Raw genomic sequence first — 17503 nt, forward strand, 5'->3', positions numbered from 1 at the left:
GAACTATTTCCCCCCTTAAGGTTTGGTTGATAAATATAAAAAAAATTAAAAGAAAATCAGTGTGTGCACTTATGTGTAACTAAATGTATATACATATGCACACACATCCCTTAGAAAGTTCACAATGTTAACAATGTGCCGAATCAAAGATTTAATAAGCAGCATTGCCATTTTGCTGTAAACCAGCAGAATGAAATACTTACTTCACTGGCAATATCTCGAGATGCTTTCGCAGCCTTGATTGGTATGGCATCGAGTGGAAGGTCATAGCCTTTCCTTATCAATTCTTCAAATCCTAACTTGTAGAGTTTCTAATGAGAGAACCATCAGAAAGTTAATCGCTGTGGAAGCCCAGCAAGAAAACAGACAGCTCAAACACCCTCTTGTGCTATCCAGCATCAAACTTACATCGCTCGTGTTAATTAAGTTGGCTCTGGACAGGATAATTTCGGGAGTGTCAGGCATGATGTGGATCTGAGTCTTGTCCTTATCCCATGCTTCTCTATAACGTTTCTAGAAAGAATGGAAAGAGAGTGAATAATAATCATCATCATAATAATATGCCAGTAAAAATAAATATTAACTTCAGCACAGTACAAAAGTACATCAAGCCAATGTGAAATGTTGGGCAGGCCATTGCCCATGTGGAAGGCGTTCCATGGCATGTTGTGCAAAACCTTGTGAAAGAGACTGTGCAGCACCTTGTGCTAGCAGGTGCAGTGCAAGGTCTTGTGCTCCCATGCACCTTGAGACATTGCTGAATACCTGGTGCACATAGGAGCTAACACCTGGAGCTGAGGTCCCTTCATCTGTCCCCCCAATAAAATATTTGAGGGGGTTAGGGCCCCCAAGATGCTGGGCATTGTCATTCAAATGGTGTGTGCGCACTGTGCCATGTGATTATCAGGGGCGGGGCTTAGCTCCCCCTCCCGACAATATTTTATCCAAGTTGGCACCCCTGCTGGTGCAAGAGACTGTAAAATGCCTTGTTGTGGGGAGAATAGGGAGAGGAGGGTTGCTCAGTACTTAAACCAATGTAATTATATCCTCCTTCACAGGATTACAGGCTTACGGGGGGGGGGGGGGGACGGGACGACATCATTTTCCTAAATAAATCACTAGGCCCAGAAACTGAATTTCCCTTTTTATACAAAATTCATCAAACTGAAAACAAAAATAAAAATGCACTTATCAAAATTGCTACAGAATCATATGCATGTTCACCTGAAGCAAACTCCAAGCAAAAAAGGAATGTACTCTTGAACTAATTAAGGCTGCAGTCCTGAACATGCTCCCTAGAGAGCCCTGTTAAATACAGTGGGGGCTTGCCTCTGAATAAACATGCATTGGATGTGCTGTAAGGCAGTTAACTATGCTATAGGGCATGACTCACTCACTCCTCCCCACTACCATTCACAGCCATTCTTCCCGCTGCTGACACCTGCTCCTCGAGAGCAGCACACACTGGTGCTGAGAAGACTTACATCGCTCCTATGCTTGGCATTTTCCTTTGCCAAAACCACCTCCATTGAATCAGGGATACTTGTGAATTTAACGGTGTCTGGAGGCTGGCGATATTTCTTTTCACTCAGAATCTCAGAAGCCTTCTTGTTCTTTTCCGATTCTAGAGATCCGTATGAGTTCCATCCAATGCCTTTCAGCCACTCAAGATCTGTTTTGTATGCATTCTAGCAAGGAAGAAAACATATATGAGATCCATTTGGTCTTGCAAATACCACTGAAGAGGATTTTAACTTTTGGTCCTATTCCTATTCCTCCGTCATATGTTGATTATGGGTCCTTGCCTTAGGTACGTCTATCATTTGGCTTGACTGGTAATTAAATAAAGCATACAAAGTTTTGCAAAGTTTGAAGACCAAGTACAGTGGTACCTCAGGTTAAGTACTTAATTCGTTCTGGAGGTCCGTACTTAACCTGAAACTGTTCTTAACCTGAAGCACCACTTTAGCTAATGGGGCCTCCTGCTGCCGCCGCGCCGCCGAAGCCCGATTTCTGTTCTCATCCTGAAGCAAAGTTCTTAACCTGAAGCACTATTTCCGGGTTAGCGGAGTCTGTAACCTGACGCGTATGTAACCTGAAGCGTATGTATCCTGAGGTACCACTGTACCGGTAGTTTGGCCAAGAATATGGCCAAAAATGTACATAGTGAGAAGACTAGCGCAGGAGGGGAGACAAGGGAAACATTGTTTTTAAGGCACCTTAAATCTCAGAAAAGAAGTTTGACAAAAACAAATTAAGAGATTAAACAAACTGGGTATCATAAAAGATTGGGAACATAGTCCAGAAATAGCAAAAACGAGGATGAACAAGAGCAATAAGAAGTCAGTGAGAATGAAGGATGTAAGCAGGGACCTACCAGCATTAGGGTAGGTTAGAGACTGAAGGAGACTTGAAATCTGCCTTCACAAACAAATATCATTTCTGATCCCCCATAGCAAGATATGGTTTATAAATATGACTTACATCACTTTGTAATTCATATACTTTCTTAGCATGGATGACATCATTTTGGTCTGGGAGACATGTCCATTGGTGCAGAAAATGACGGTAATCGATATCGCTGACCAGTTTCTGACAATTCTTAGCGTGCAAGACCTCCAGCATATCCACAGGGCTGATATACTTGGTCTTCCATTTCTCAAAGTCTTTCTTGTATTCCCTCTCACTCTGTATCTTGGCTACATTCATAGAATGCACAAGTTTGGGGTCGTCCTGTATGCTGCGTGCTCCAATGTGATGCCCCTGTTGCTTGCGGTAACCTTCTTTGTACTTGTACTGAAATCACAAACAAAGTTTGTTGCAAAGACAAGAATGACAAAATCCAGAATCGTTAGCAGATCTATCCCAATGGAGGCGCCATGTCAGAACTGTTTGCAAATGTGGCCTTTCGTGGTTGCTGCTGATTCACAAGCAAAGCAGGTTGCTCATTCACTTGGGACCAAGCCCCCCTTGAACTCAGTGGGTCCTACTTGTGAGTAGACATGCCATAAGGCTGCTCTGGAAACAGGCCAAAAAAAATCAGCACACTGGCAGAACTACATTCTCAGCCTGGTATGTTTTGGTGAAAACTAGATTCCACCCCCAATAGCCTGCCTTGATTCAAAATTGCTTGATAACTACATGAGATTCAATGATAAGACTTTTTCTTCATAGGGGACATTGGAAAAATCATACAGTAGGACATCTATTATTCTACAAGGGAACTATAGGTGCTTTGGCTGGTCTGTGCTGGTATACACACCACGGCACCTCAGAGGTGAGGGAGAAAGTACTCTGAATGCACTTAGTTGGCAGGGTACCTGGAAGAGTGAGGGGAGGGTGAAGTTCGATGGAATGCGACAAGCTCTGGCCCTGTAAACCATTTATATGACTGAGTCCTAGAGAACGTGACTGAATGCATCAAGGTACTACAATACTACTTACATCACTAGCGATGTCCCTTGATGCTTTTGCAGATTTCACTGAGATTGCTTCAGCGGTGAGGTCATAACCTTTCTTCAACAATTCTTCCCATCCAAGTTTGTACAGTTTCTAATATGGAAAGCAAGAAGAGCAAAAAAAAGCTCAATACAGGCATTTCTTCCACTTGAGGTATATATCAGAATATATTTTTTGAATATTTGAGTGTAGAATATTGAGTGTAGAACAGTTAAGAAATTGCACAAGGAACACCAAATAGCTCTTAGCTTTCCTTAAAACTCCTGCGCTGTTATAGCTAGGGCGGAGTTAAATTTCATGGGTGAACATTTTTGATGGGGGGGGAGGTGAATGATTGAGCCCCTTGAAATTCTCTTCAAAATATGCTTCTAAGCCTTTTTTACAGCGGCTCACTCGCAATCTTTATTGCCTCAGCTCGCAGATGCTTGGGCATCTCCCCCCCCCCCCCGGTCCCTCAACACTGCAAAAAGGAGTCTTGCTGGCTATATGATCCTGCCAAGCAGGGATCATGAAGCTAGGGAGATGTCACAATACCAAAAATGGGTAACCATTGCTGCCCTAATTTTTGCAGCCCTGGCTTTTTCTTTTTCAAAAGGCTATTGCTGAAACAGGAGGTGCTTTTCACAAGGAGAAGAGGCATAAAAAAAAGGCATCTCACCACCTGTTTCAACTCATTCTAGTATTGCCCAAGGAGAAATCCTAAAATTTGCTTCAGATTTCATTTGAGGTGAAATCTGGTGACGATCTAGATATGTTCAGAGACCCCTGAGAAATTTCTGTTAGTGTTTTCCCAACTCTTGGCTTTCCCTGTTGTTCATTCAAAGGGTAGCAGGAAGGTTCTGAAATTTCCTTAAAATGCTGCTTTAGATAAAATGTGATGACAATACAGAGAGGTGCATAAAGCCCTGAGAAATTTCACTAGTTTGATCACAAATCTAGGCTTGCCTCAACACTCCTCTTGTTTGTTCTGACACGAAGCACTTGCTTCAGATTTCACTTCAGGTGAATGTCAAATACAATTGGAAATGAACTTCTAACAACTAAAGAAAACAAAGGCATTCCTACAAAATATATCTGAGCCAGAGAATTTGCATACGAATAGTATATTAACCAACACAACGCATTGTTACATATTTCTATACCTGGCTGTAATTGTACTTGTTTGCTTTGGCCTGCATAATGTCAGGTGTATCTGGCATCACATGAATCTTCGTCTTATCCTTCTCCCACGCATCTATATATGAATGCTATTAGGAAAAACAAAACAAGATAAATCAATGCAATTTGCATTTATACGTGCAGTAATGTTGCCATATTAATTTTAAAGTTGTTTATTTATCTTTTTTTTTACACTTTTAGATATAGCAGCCATTTGGTATGACGTCACACCTCACAGAAGCCATTTTGTTTTATGCCATACACTCAGCAGTGGCCATTTTGTATTATGCAAAACACCAGGGCAGACATTTTGTTATGCCATGGCCCTACAGCAGCCATTTTGTGACTGGCACTCACAGCACCCTCTAAAAATTCCAAATGTACCCAATTGGTCCAAACAAAACAGATTCTTTTCACACTGGGTAACGACAGTCACCTTATTCATAACACCAGCATTGTGTTTTGCAAGTTCCATGTCCATTGAGTCCATCAGCTTCTTAAATGGGAAAAGGCTTGGATGCTGGCGGTACTTCGAATCACTTGCAATTTCAGTGGCTTTCTTACTCTTTTCAATATCCAGTGACCCAGCAGGACTCCAACCAAGTCCTTTGTACCATTCGTTGTAATCTTGTTTGTATTCATGCTGCAGGTGGAAGAGAATAACACACAGCCAAAGTTGAGCAGCTATAGTTGCAGCAACATAAACCATCTGCAAATGCACGAGAAATATAGCCACTGACTGGTAGTGAAAAGAGAATGCAAGGTCTTACATTGCTTTGAATCCGGTTCATGTTTCTTGCCAGTTCAACATTAATGGCATCTGGCAGGAGGATATATTTGTGGATGAGCTTTTTGTAGTTGGTGTTGGTGATATTTGCTTGAGCTTCCTTGGCAGCCATGACGCTGAAAGTATCGGCCGGGGTGTTGTACTTGGTCTTGCTGGTTTCGTAGGCTTTCTTGTACTCACGATCCGACTGCATCTTAGCTACTTGCATGTAATGAACAAGCTTTGGGTCATCTTGGAGGCTGCGGAAGCCAACAAGTTTGCCCTTATCCATTTCATATCCCAGTTTGTATTTGTACTGCACAGAAGAAGACAAAGAGAACATAAGTAAGGAAGTAAAATTTAATCTCAGGAAGGTTAGAAATGCAACATTTCTTCATCTGTGATAAATAAAATTAAAAGTGTACATGAGGTTGAACATAAAAACTAATAAAATATGACAGTGGGTCAGATCCAAAGGTGTCGCTCCATTTTGTCCCAGATAAGGCTGTATTTGTATCAGCTTCCCACCCTGTACTCCCCAGCACCACCTCCCCTGTTGTTCTGGAGAGGACCCCAACCTTCTAGAGCAGATTTTCAGTGAATAGGACAAGCGGGACTCCAGACCCATTGGGGCAGTGGGAACACTTTTTCTGCTCACAAAACCTTTGGATCTTATGCAATGTATGAACTTCAGCTTTTAGAGTAATTTAAAATATTTTGGCCTTAAAAACTTACATCACTGGCAATGTCTCGGGAAGCCTTAGCAGCTCTAATGGGGATGGCATCAGCCCTCAGATCATATCCCTTCTTCTTATCTTCTTCCATGGAAAGTCTGTACATTTTCTGTGTATTCAAAGAAACAAAAGAATGAAGGCTTTGTAGTGCATGCTTTTGTATGGAGAGAACATTCCTTCTAACTGCTAGGTAAAGCTTTCATTGACTTGGGGGGGGGGCTTTCATTGACTTTTTTTTTTTTACCTAAGCAGGTGGCGCTGTGGTCTAGACCACAGAGCCTAGGGCTTGCTGATCAGAAGGTTGGCAGTTTGAATCCCCGCAACGGGGTGAGCTCTCGTTCGGTCCCAGCTCCTGCCAACCTAGCAGTTCAAAAGCACATCAAAGTGCAAGTAGATAAATAGGTACCGCTCCTTTGCTTTTTGTTCTTCGTTTGACATTGAAACGGTATCAGAAACAGTCTGGAAAAGACTTTAAGAAAGCACTGCTCTGCAATAATGAATGTATCATATTAGACAACGTTTCTTATGTGTCTCTTTGTGCGTCCATTCTTAAGAGCTCAAATACATTTTTCATCAAGCTATCCCAGTGTGTTTCCACATCCATTGCAGTCAATGACTGGATTTCTGGATCAGGACATAGTTGTGTGAGTCTCTTCAAGAGGAGGGCTCCCTGGAGCCCAGACTATTAGGATCTACAAAATTATTGCAAGCCATAATTTACCACCATAATTCTGCTTGCTTTATTTACAGAGCTTCGGTTCCACACCTGGTTACTCCATATAAAGGCCTAGAAAGGGCCATTCCTGACTTCACTCACCTTGTACCTGCTTTAATAAGCTTCAGATGACAGGATATGCCTTTTCTATTCACTCAGGCTTTTAGTGAATAGTCATTTGACTTCCATTTTATCTGCAGGCTTATTTTTACTGTTTGTTCTGCTGTCTTCATTTAGTGGTTTTGTCAACTGTATTTTTTATGATAATGACTTTACTTTATGTGTTGTTTTTTTAAAGTTGTTTGGAAAAATGAAATTAAAGGTGGACTATAAATACTCTAATAAATTGTGTCAACGGGGAATCATAATGCAGGACTATACCCCGATGGTAATAGCTCTTTATGCTAGCTAATCACCTCATTAGCAGTTCTTTATCTTTAGCACTACACGAAAGCCGAATACAACCCCAACTATCTACCTAGCCCTCATACTTACATTGCTGATGTTGAATGCGTTGACTTTTGCCAAAACAAGCTCAGGGATATCTGGAGTGATGTTAATCTTGATCTTGTCTGCTTCCCAGTCCTTTTTGTAAAGGTGCTGAAAAGGCAACGCAAAACTTATATCACCATCTCTAAAAATCACTTACAATTGTTTATTTTCCTCTAAGAGGAGATGCATTAGACCCTTTTGCTTTGCTACACATTTGAAAAAGCTGCTACTTGAATGTCTAAGATTAATGGGCCTTGTGCAACCGACAAAGGGATATCCAATATTAATCATACTCAGAGCAGACCCATTAAATCAGTGGATTTAAGTTACTTAAATCCATTGATTTCACTTGACTTAGCTGAATATCACCCTTGGTTAGGATCCAATTTATATATATATATATTTAAAAAACAACCCTGCTATCTGAATAACTGGAGATGCCTTTTTAGATTACAAGTTTTAAAAATCTATTAGCTAACCACTTATTAATTTAAAAAATGCAGGCCTACTTTATATTCACAAATGCACAGGACAATTTTCAGGCTGGTTAAGCCTAGTGTTCCATATCCTGCCTAAAACTTTAGATTCTGACAGACCTGATTCAGCACAAGCCAGAATAAATCAGGGTTCATTTTGTTTCTTGTGGAATGACAAAGCAAACAGTAACCATGTGCTAAGATGGCAACCTGTTTGTTGATCTGGAATAAAATACACAATTCCACGGAAAAATATTACCCAGGGACTCCAAATAATTAGTTAACTGTTGCTACTTTCTGCAATGTCTTAGAACAAGAAGACCAACCAGCAGAGACTCTTTTGCAAACGTAATGTTGGCAAACCTCCTTTGAAAAGAGACACGTGAAATTTAGGCGTGGGTGTGATCTCACATGACCCAATGACATACTGATCTTAGAGAAATAGATAAATTCATCTTATCACGAGGAGAGAAACAGGCACCCTAAACTGCCACACACACAGAGCAATTTTAGCATGCGGGAAAATGACACAGAAATCAAAGAAAGGAGAGGTGGTAGAAGAACACAAACCAATTCAACCCTGACTACACCAGTAAGTCTTACTGACCAGATATCAAAGCAATGCCATTATTAGTAACAACTTGTTGAGCAGGAAATATTATAAAATTAATAATGCAATCTTGGGGGAGGGGCTATAAATATTACTCCATAATTTATACAATAGTATAAAATCAGTAGTTAAGTTTGCCTCCTGCACAACTGCCCTATCTTCATGCATTTATGAATTTTAACTTCTGTGTGTTTCCAGTTCTCAATTAAGTCACAAAGTCACAGATTAGTTGGTGGGGTTAATTTGTTTGTGAAATCGCAGGACAAGTTTCTGCTCAGCAGCAGCTTTCCTATGCCAGGCTTATTTGCTTACCCCGTCCATGGTCTTTGCGTTTTGTGTAGCCAGGACCATGGGCATAGAATCCATCTTGATAGAATACTTGAGTTTGTCTGGATGCTGCCTGTATTTCTTCTCACTGACAATCTCCATGGCTTTCTTGTTCTTCTCGGCTTCTAAAGATCCCAATGGAACCCACCCAACCCCCTTCATGAATTCATCGTAGTCCGCTTTGTACTGGTTCTGGAGACAAAATGAAATTAAACAGGTGAGAAATGTAGATAAACTGCCAGTTTATTTTTAATGCAGCAGTATTTACTTGCAAAAACTGCACGCACTGGCTCAGCAGAAAAGAAATCCAATACATTGTGCCGTGGTTTATTTGTACTAATCAGCTAAGCTATACCTTTTCGGGATAGCAAATTCATATTTAAGCCTGCTTCTTTGTAAGCATTTCAAAACTTAAAAACGCATATGTCAGAGTTGCTTCCAGATCCTAGCTCACAGAGGATCACGCTAGCCAGCGATCATTAAATAAAAGTCTTTATTGAGTTACAGTTTCCATTCTCAAGCTGCTGCGTGCAACCCTACGTCTAATGGTTAGATCGGCGAAGCTCCATCTGAGTCTCCGCCCCTTGTACACCAACTTAATATCCTAGCCTTGCTCCACCTTTTCCGCCTGACTGTTCTTCTCTGGGTCCCTCTGCCCCCCGGGGTCTCTTCCTTCCGGGATTCCTCTGACGCTGACGCTGACCCCCCTGACTCTTCTCCCTCCTTTCGGCGGGCTTTAGGACCTGGCTCCCTTTCCGGGCTGCCTACTGCGCCACCTTCCTGTGCATTTGAACTTGGCACGCGCGCCCAACCTTCCACCTTCCGTCTGACCGTTTCTTCGCTCCCCGATGGAGGTGTGGCCACTCCTGACTCGTGCCCTCCCCCCTGTTGTGAGCTGCCAGCGCTTGATCCCTGGCGCCCTTCCTCTTCCCTGCTCTCTGGCGGTGACGCTGGTCCCGATTTCCAACTGCTCCCCTCTGAGTCCCCTCTGGCTCTATCTTCCTGGGGTGTCCCCCTAGGCTCCCCCCTTGCCCTGGCCACTGGTGCTCCTTTCTGTGAATCTTCTGATTCACTGGAAAGACTCGGAGATCTCGGGTCGTCGTCATCACTCATCTTTTCTTCTGCCTCCTCCCCCTCGCTCTCTGTTTCCTCCCTTGCCCTTGCCTCTGCTCCTGAACCCCTGACAGCATACTAATATTGTGCTGTATTGTTGCTTTTAAAATTATCACCACAAAATTGTTTACACAGTCTTCTTCAGTCTAAGACTACACGGCTATGCACGTTTATCAAAACACATAAACATTTTGCAAACATTTGCATATATGGTTTACAAAAGTACATGCCTTGTCTCTTTTTTTCAGGTTGTACAGTCTTTCTGACAAATCAGGTACATTTGTTGTGAGACATTAGTGCTGAGTACAGTATAAGGTTGGGGAAGAAGGGGGGGAGAGGAGGGGGGAGTAGTGAGGCTTATATTCTTTTGTACAGTGTACGTGTTGGGTTTTGTGTCAGAGTCAACTGGGTAGGTTCTCTTTCTATTCGTTTATTACATTTCCTTGGTAGTGAGAGGTATTGGGGGCAGGGTGTGGTTGGTTGTAATTGGCTGCAGTGGGGCTTGTTTGCATTTGTGAGGGGAGGGGGAGTCAGGAAAGCTTGTTGAGTCAGGTAAGGCAGATTGATTCGTATGCTGTCAGCGGATTCTTCTTGTTGTTTACATTTATAATCTATTTTACATGACATATAGAATATTCCAGGTGCCTAAGGGCCCCCCTCACCTTGGACATATGGATTTGGAGGGTTAAATAGTCTAAATCTATAATTCAGTGGTTTTTCAAAGTCTTTTACTTACATTACTCTGAATCTGCATCATGTTTTTGGCCAGTTCCAGGTTCATAGAATCAGGCAAAACATTATACGTGTGGATAATATTCCTGTAGTTTGTATCCGTTGCCACTTCTTGTGCTTTCTTGGCTGCCACCACACTGAACATGTCAACTGGGGTGTGGAACCGGGTCTTTGACTTCTCATAGTCCTTCTTGTATTCACGCTCCGACTGCATCTTAGCAACTTGCATGAAGTGCACCAGTTTAGGGTCGTCTTCCAGACTACGGAATCCAATGTGTTTCCCTTTGGCTTGCTCAAAGGCTAGTTTGTATTTGTACTGTAAGCAGAAAGGTGGGGTGGGGGGCAGGGGGAGAGAGAAACTCAGTTAAGACCACCACCTTACTGAAAACGGCAAAACAACCACTTTACATTTCAAATAAGTTTATGAGTTGCTTTTTTATAAAAAGAACAACAACAACAACAACAACATTTTCAAAATAAAAAGGCTTGGGAACCATTATTATGCACAAGGATCCCCAAACAGCAAACAGTGGGATAAATCTTGTTAGTGGAAGCACTGTGCAAAGACCTTCTGCTTGTGCAACAGGGCTTTCCTTCCCCCAGCAAGCTCTGAAATGTGTTCTGAAAGAATCCCCAGAACAGCATGCAGGAGAGTCATTCCCTCTGGCAAGATTGCCCTGAAAGCACAATTACCTTAGCACAACATTGAATTACTCCCAAAGTGCTAAATTCAAAAACTTTAATTTATCCCCTTGCCTATGTAATAATAAGTGAAACCATCAACCCAAAGGACTTGTATACACTTCAGCCACAATCTAATAAAGTACCCTTAAGCTCTTTAAAATCAGTAAACCTTATTTTGCATGCACAGTTGTGGCCATAATTTAGGGTAGGGGTTGCTCTAGAGTAGGGGCCATCATTAATCCCCAGTAAATTATCTCTATCTTTTCTTCATTGATGAACACCTGTGCTAGAGGTAAGCGCAATGGGCACAAAGAAACATATTCTTGCAGGATCATCTTTGAGTAGGTGATTTTCAAAAGCCATGGGCTCCAAACAAAGCTTATGAAAGCAATAGTATAATAAGAACCATTTCTCAGATTTGCCCAGGTGGACTCAGAGAACATAAGATATCCAAACATGGGAGGAAAGGCTAATTGAGAATGGTAAGTCTAGGGATAAATCAGTCTTTTCTCATGAACGCAATGGAAAAATTAAACTTACATCACTTGCAATATCCCTTGAAGCTTTGGCTGCTTTTATTGAGATAGCATCTGGCCTCAAATCATAGCCTTTCTTTTTGTCTTCTTCCCAGCCAGCCCTGTATAGTTTCTTTTCAAAAAAAAGGGAAGAAGGGAAGATTGGTAAAGGGGAGGTTGTAAATTAAAAATAAAATGCACTTCTCATATATTTGGTATACAGAATGGGAGGCAGAACACTCTTCGTCATTTGAAATCTTACATCGCTCATGGTGACTTGGTTGAACTTGGACAAGATTATCTCTGGTGTGTCGGGCATCACATGAATTTCTGCCTTCTCTTTGTTCCATTTTTCATTGTACAGTCTCTGCAGTTCATAAAAAAAAAGTAGACTTAAAGATGTCGCTTTCTGTTTTTACTTTTGCAGGTTACAAATTATCGGTTGATTTGGCTTACACATGCTCGGCCATTAATGCACACTGAATTTTACATAAGCCCCTTTTTTTACATAGAGATCCTAGCCTCCAAAAGACGTTACAGATCAGAGGGGATCACCACCTTGCAGGGATGACTCTGCAAATCAAAACCCGATCTTTGGGTTTACCATATTAGATTAAATTTTCTTACAAAACTCAATAATGTACTCCACTTAAGTTTTCATCAATGCAGTTTTCTTGTGTTCCTAAACCTTCACAAAGGGAAGCATAATTGCCTGATTTTACTCTGCGTTTACGCATCATGGCACAAGACAAGTGAAAAGGGGGTTTGGTGTGAATCTCACAGCACAACAGCAGATAGGTTTACTCAAAAATGAAATCTACTGAGTTCAATAGAACTTATTCCCAGGCAACTGAACACAGGAATGAAGTCTCACGCACTTCTAATCCCTGCTGTCCACATCCATGAAGACACTGGCCTGGCACTGATTCTTTTTTGTCCATGTGGCAGATTTCACTATAGTGGTACCTTGGTTTACGAACTTAATCTGTTCCAGAAGTCCATTCTTAAACCAAAGCATTATTAAACCAAGGCGTGCTATCCCATAGAAGCAGGGGACTCAATTTACAAATGGAACACACTCAACAGGAAGCGGAACATGTTCTGCTTCCAAGGCAAAGTTCACAAACCAAAACATCTACTTCCGGGTTTGCAGTGTTCTTAATCCAAGTTGTTCATTAACTAAGCTGTTCTTAAACCAAGGTACGACTGTATTGTGAAACCATCAGGCAACTGGCTGCTGATTACCAGCGTTTCTCCCAGCAGCCAGAATACATCTTTATTTTACTTTAACCATAGTCAATTACTTCAATTGTATATAATAAATCAATACATTCAAACAGATTTAATTATTTTTTGAATATGCATTGTGCGAAGTTAGTAGTATTTTCTTTTGGTCAATCTACTGTCCAACTTCATCAGGTACACCAAAATCAATCACTTTTACACAAATGACTTAGGGTAAGTAGTACTTCCAGTAAGTGCTGGTATCCATTGGTGAACAACACTGAGAAATCACACCTGTTACTTTGACTCTAAACTCTTGAGACATAAAGTTTATATTTCAAAAATGAGCCATATCCCTCTGAGGTTTTTCTTTCCTTTACCTTGTTCATCGTAACGGCATTTTGTTTCGCCAGCACTTGCTCCATAGCAGTCATGTCTATAGTGTATTTCAGCTTGTCTGGGTGCTGACGGTATTTCTTTTCGCTAATGATTTCGGAGGCCTTCTTTGCCTTCTCCACTTCCAGAGACTGGATAGGCACCCAGCCTACTCCTCTCAGCCAGCTATTGAAATCTGCTTTGTAAAGATTCTTTAAAGGAAGGAAAAAATGAAGAATAATTTGATGTGGCAAAGATCTGTTTCAACCTTCACAATACCCCAAAGCAATGATTGTGGGCTTAAACCGGATTGGAAGATGGTTGTGTCCATAGGAGCAAACTGCTAGGGGCTAAGGGGGCCTGCCCTCCCCAAAGTTGATGGGCATTGTCATTCAAATGATGTGGATTGTGATTGATCATGTGCGGTGGGACTTACCTGAGCCCCCCCTCCCATATTTTACTCAGGTTGGCCCCTTTGGTCATGTGCGTGCGGATAAGATGTGTTTGGGTGAGGTTTGTGTCTGAATAGCTGTGTCTGAATGAGGGTCTGTGTGTGACAGAGGGGAGGAGAGAGAGAGAAAAGACTGGGTTTCCTCCACCCACTTTTGACTTTGGCCTTTCTGTTTTGGTCCTTGGATCCACACCCACTGCTGCTTATGCACCACTCCCTCCATCCACCTCAAAGGAATGGGATGTGAGCCCATCTCTCCTGCTCCATCTTTTATTGAAGTCCATTAATTCCACCAGGTTAATTTGGGCTTCTGTGGGAAATATTATTTCTAAAAGTGTGATGAAAGGAGAGGATACCTGATCCCAAGGTTAGGTTAATCAGCCTTATCTGAACCCAGATAAAAACTCAGAACAGATGCAGCAGGACAAAAGCCTAGCAGAGCATCCTACCTTGAGACTTCCCAAACTGCTAACAACTTTCATAACCTTGTTATCATCGTGGGATTGCTTTATTACATATTTACCAATTATGGTGGTTCATATTTTAATGATTTAATGGGAATCTCTTATGGCTTATGTTTTTTACTGTATATTTTAATTATGAATGTCTATATTTTAATTGGTATAATTGGTGTTTATACTTGTAAACCACTTAGAAACCCATCTTGGCAATGAAGTGGTATATAAATTAATTAAGATATCAAGAACAACCAACAACTACATCTTCATCTTCATCTTCAGAATACATACATCACTCTGAATCTGCATCATATTTCTTGACCGTTCCACACTGATGTTATCGGGCAAAAGGGTATAATTATGCAGAGACGTTCTATAGTTTGTGTCAGTGATCACTTCCTGGGCCTTTTTAGCAGCTATCACACTGAACATGTCCATGGGCAAGTTATACTTGGTCTTGCTGCTTTCGTAGTCCTTCTTGTATTCACGTTCTGACTGAAGTTTGGCCACATTCATATAATGGACCAATTTAGGATCGTCTTGCAGGCTGCGGAACCCAACTTGCTTTCCTTTATCTTTCTCATATGATTCCTTGTACTTGTACTAGGGGGAAATCAAGTCAAAGGAACAAAAATTAAACAGGCAAACATTCATTTTGCACACTGGGGAAAAAACCAGTAGAAGAACAGTAGATATTTGTTATTCTATTGTTGTCTCCACCCTTACTGTTATGTTCTGGCCATCACACCCTTTCTAACATTTTAAAAGTAATTTTAAATTTGTGAATATTTAATTATTTTTACCTAAGTCCAGAACACTATATTTTCCACTTTCTTGGTCCCCTCATGTCCTGCTTTCCCTCCCCTCCCCTCCAAGCCTCCTACCCTCTTTCTCTTTGGAGGTATTGGAGGTGGCAGATAATAATAGTCCCTAGTGCTTTTATTTTGAAAGAAAAATGCTGTCCAATATCCCAGATTTCCCAGAAAAAGGCCCAGTGTTGTCTGAGGAATTATCACAATTAGTCACCATAGATGGCCAATGTCCAAGAAAAAAATATAAGAAGAAGAAGAAGAGTTTGGACTTGATATCCCGCCTTTCACTCCCCTTAAGGAGTCTCAAAGTGGCTAACAACCTCCTTTTCCCTTCCTCCCCCACAACAAACACTCTGTGAGGTGAGTGAGGCTGAGAGACTTCAGAGAAGTGTGACTAGCCCAAGGTCACCCAGCAGCTGCATTTGGAGGAGCGGGGAAGCGAACCCGGTTCACCAGATTACGAGACTACCGCTCTAACCACTACACCATGATGGATGGTGCCTTGGTCTTCCTTGTCCCACCCCACCCCGAAAGGAGCTTTTTGCTTTCTGTTCGGAATTTCTTAAACGAATAATGAATTGATTAGTAATTCCCCCCTACTGATGTAGATGCACTCCTGAGAATAACAGGGTAAACAATGAAAAATTTGATTCTGCTGAACAAATAATATCCAATTAACTTCATTAAATGTTCAAAGGCATAGTTTTGAGGTGGTTCATCTGCATTGCATGAGTAAGACCCCAGGTTAAATCCTTGACACATCTCAGGTGGCAGGGCTAGAGAGGTGGGGAATACCTTGCATTGGATCCTAAAGGGTGTCGTTCGCTAGGCAGGCAAATAATCTGACTCAGTCAAAAGCAGCTTTAGATGTTCAAGGCAGTTCTGAATTTTTATCGAGATTCAACTTACGTCACTGGCAATGTTTCGTGAAGCTTTTGCAGCAATGATAGGAATGGCATCAGGCTTCAGATCATACCCTTTGGCAATTAACTTCTTATAGTCCGCTTTGTAAGAATGCTTAAAAAGAAGAATGAATATTCATAGTAAGAAGAATCCTAGTGGCACAGTCAAAGGGCAATATTATTCTAGTATACTGAGCAAAAACATCCATGTGGGTTTCTGACATTATTAAGGATGATCCACAAGATATGTGTATACAGCAAACACAATGATATCATTTTTTTAAATATAATAAAAAAGGGTCGGCAGCTTCACTCCAAAACAGAATCCCCAACCATTACTGCCACCAAGACACAAGTGTTCAACTAACATATGTAGAGAGAAAGAGAGGGGGAGGGAGAAATGTGTAAGGCTAATAAAACACATAATTCACGTTCTGAAAGATTAGTTTGATTTCTGCTTATCGAATACTCACATCGCTTATATTGTAGGCATTGACTTTTGCTTGAATGAACTCAGGAACATATGGATCCAAGTGGTAGTTGTGCTTAACTTTCTCACCCTCCAGCTTGTACGTTATCTAAAAGGAAAACAGCACGTGCATCATTTCACTGGCTTGGCACACGGTACCTCGTTGTAGATTTGGGATGGATGGACCTGTCAATTTCAGTTCTCTCGGCTTCTTATCCAGTTATCCACACTTCTGCAGCAGTTTGCGAGAGAGAACCCTGCCCAAGGCTCTGCAGGCTGGGGTTAGCCAAATGGGCAATACGAGATAACCTTGGCAGGAATGCCTTGAAGTTAAGGCACTGACTTGCAACCACGGTGAACATTTACTGTGAACGCTTTCTATCTCGGCAACATTACAGTGGTACCTTGATTCTCAAACTTAATCCATTCAGGAAATCAGTTCCAAAACCAAAGCGTTCCAAAACCAAGGCGTGCTTTCCCATAGAAAGTACAGTGGTACCTCCGGTTATATACTCTTCAAGTTACATACTCTTCAGGTTACAGACTCTGCTAACCCAGAAATAGTGGGTTAAGAACTTTGCTTCAGGATGAGAACAGAAATTGTGCTCCAGAGGCGTGGCAGCAGCAGGAGGCCCCATTAGCTAAAGTGGTGCTTCAGGTTAAGAACAGTTTCAGGTTAAGTACGGACCTCCAGAACGAATTAAGTACTTAACCCAAGGTACCACTGTAATGCAAAACAAATTAATCCATTCCAGAATTTTCAAAGAAACCCCTAAAACAGCAATTTAACATGAATTTTACTATATAACGAGACCATTACTGCATAAAATGAAAGCAATAATCAATGTACTGTACTATAAAATAAATAAGACAGTATTGTAGATGATAAAATTGAAAATTTATCCCCCCCCCCCCGCCCTGTACTGATGATAGTCATTGTTTGGATGGGGAGCTTTTATCCATTTCCGCAGTCACACAATCAATCAATCAGTAGCTGAACTGGGTTCCACACAGCCACAAAAACAAGTTAA

General features: G+C 41.4%; 1 protein-coding gene across 49 annotated transcripts in view; it reads right to left on the bottom strand.

The window, feature by feature from the left end:
• Positions 1-17503, bottom strand: part of NEB (nebulin) — a 159629-nt gene that overhangs the window by 100612 nt on the left and 41514 nt on the right. For all 49 annotated transcript variants that reach the window (XM_081004288.1, XM_081004289.1, XM_081004277.1 and 46 more), the window contains 18 exons: positions 16477-16581; positions 16011-16118; positions 14581-14892; positions 13386-13592; positions 12044-12148; positions 11807-11914; positions 10587-10898; positions 8723-8929; positions 7328-7432; positions 6119-6226; positions 5388-5699; positions 5054-5260; positions 4602-4706; positions 3445-3552; positions 2485-2796; positions 1485-1688; positions 409-513; positions 204-311 (listed from right to left, as the gene is read on the bottom strand). In XM_081004288.1, the coding sequence (XP_080860414.1) occupies positions 204-311; positions 409-513; positions 1485-1688; positions 2485-2796; positions 3445-3552; positions 4602-4706; positions 5054-5260; positions 5388-5699; positions 6119-6226; positions 7328-7432; positions 8723-8929; positions 10587-10898; positions 11807-11914; positions 12044-12148; positions 13386-13592; positions 14581-14892; positions 16011-16118; positions 16477-16581 (3138 nt within the window). The remainder of the gene's footprint in view (positions 1-203; positions 312-408; positions 514-1484; positions 1689-2484; positions 2797-3444; positions 3553-4601; positions 4707-5053; positions 5261-5387; positions 5700-6118; positions 6227-7327; positions 7433-8722; positions 8930-10586; positions 10899-11806; positions 11915-12043; positions 12149-13385; positions 13593-14580; positions 14893-16010; positions 16119-16476; positions 16582-17503) is intronic.

Source organism: Podarcis pityusensis (genome assembly GCF_964106645.2).
Source record: "Podarcis pityusensis genome assembly, chromosome: 1".
Classification (NCBI taxonomy): domain Eukaryota; kingdom Metazoa; phylum Chordata; class Lepidosauria; order Squamata; family Lacertidae; genus Podarcis; species Podarcis pityusensis.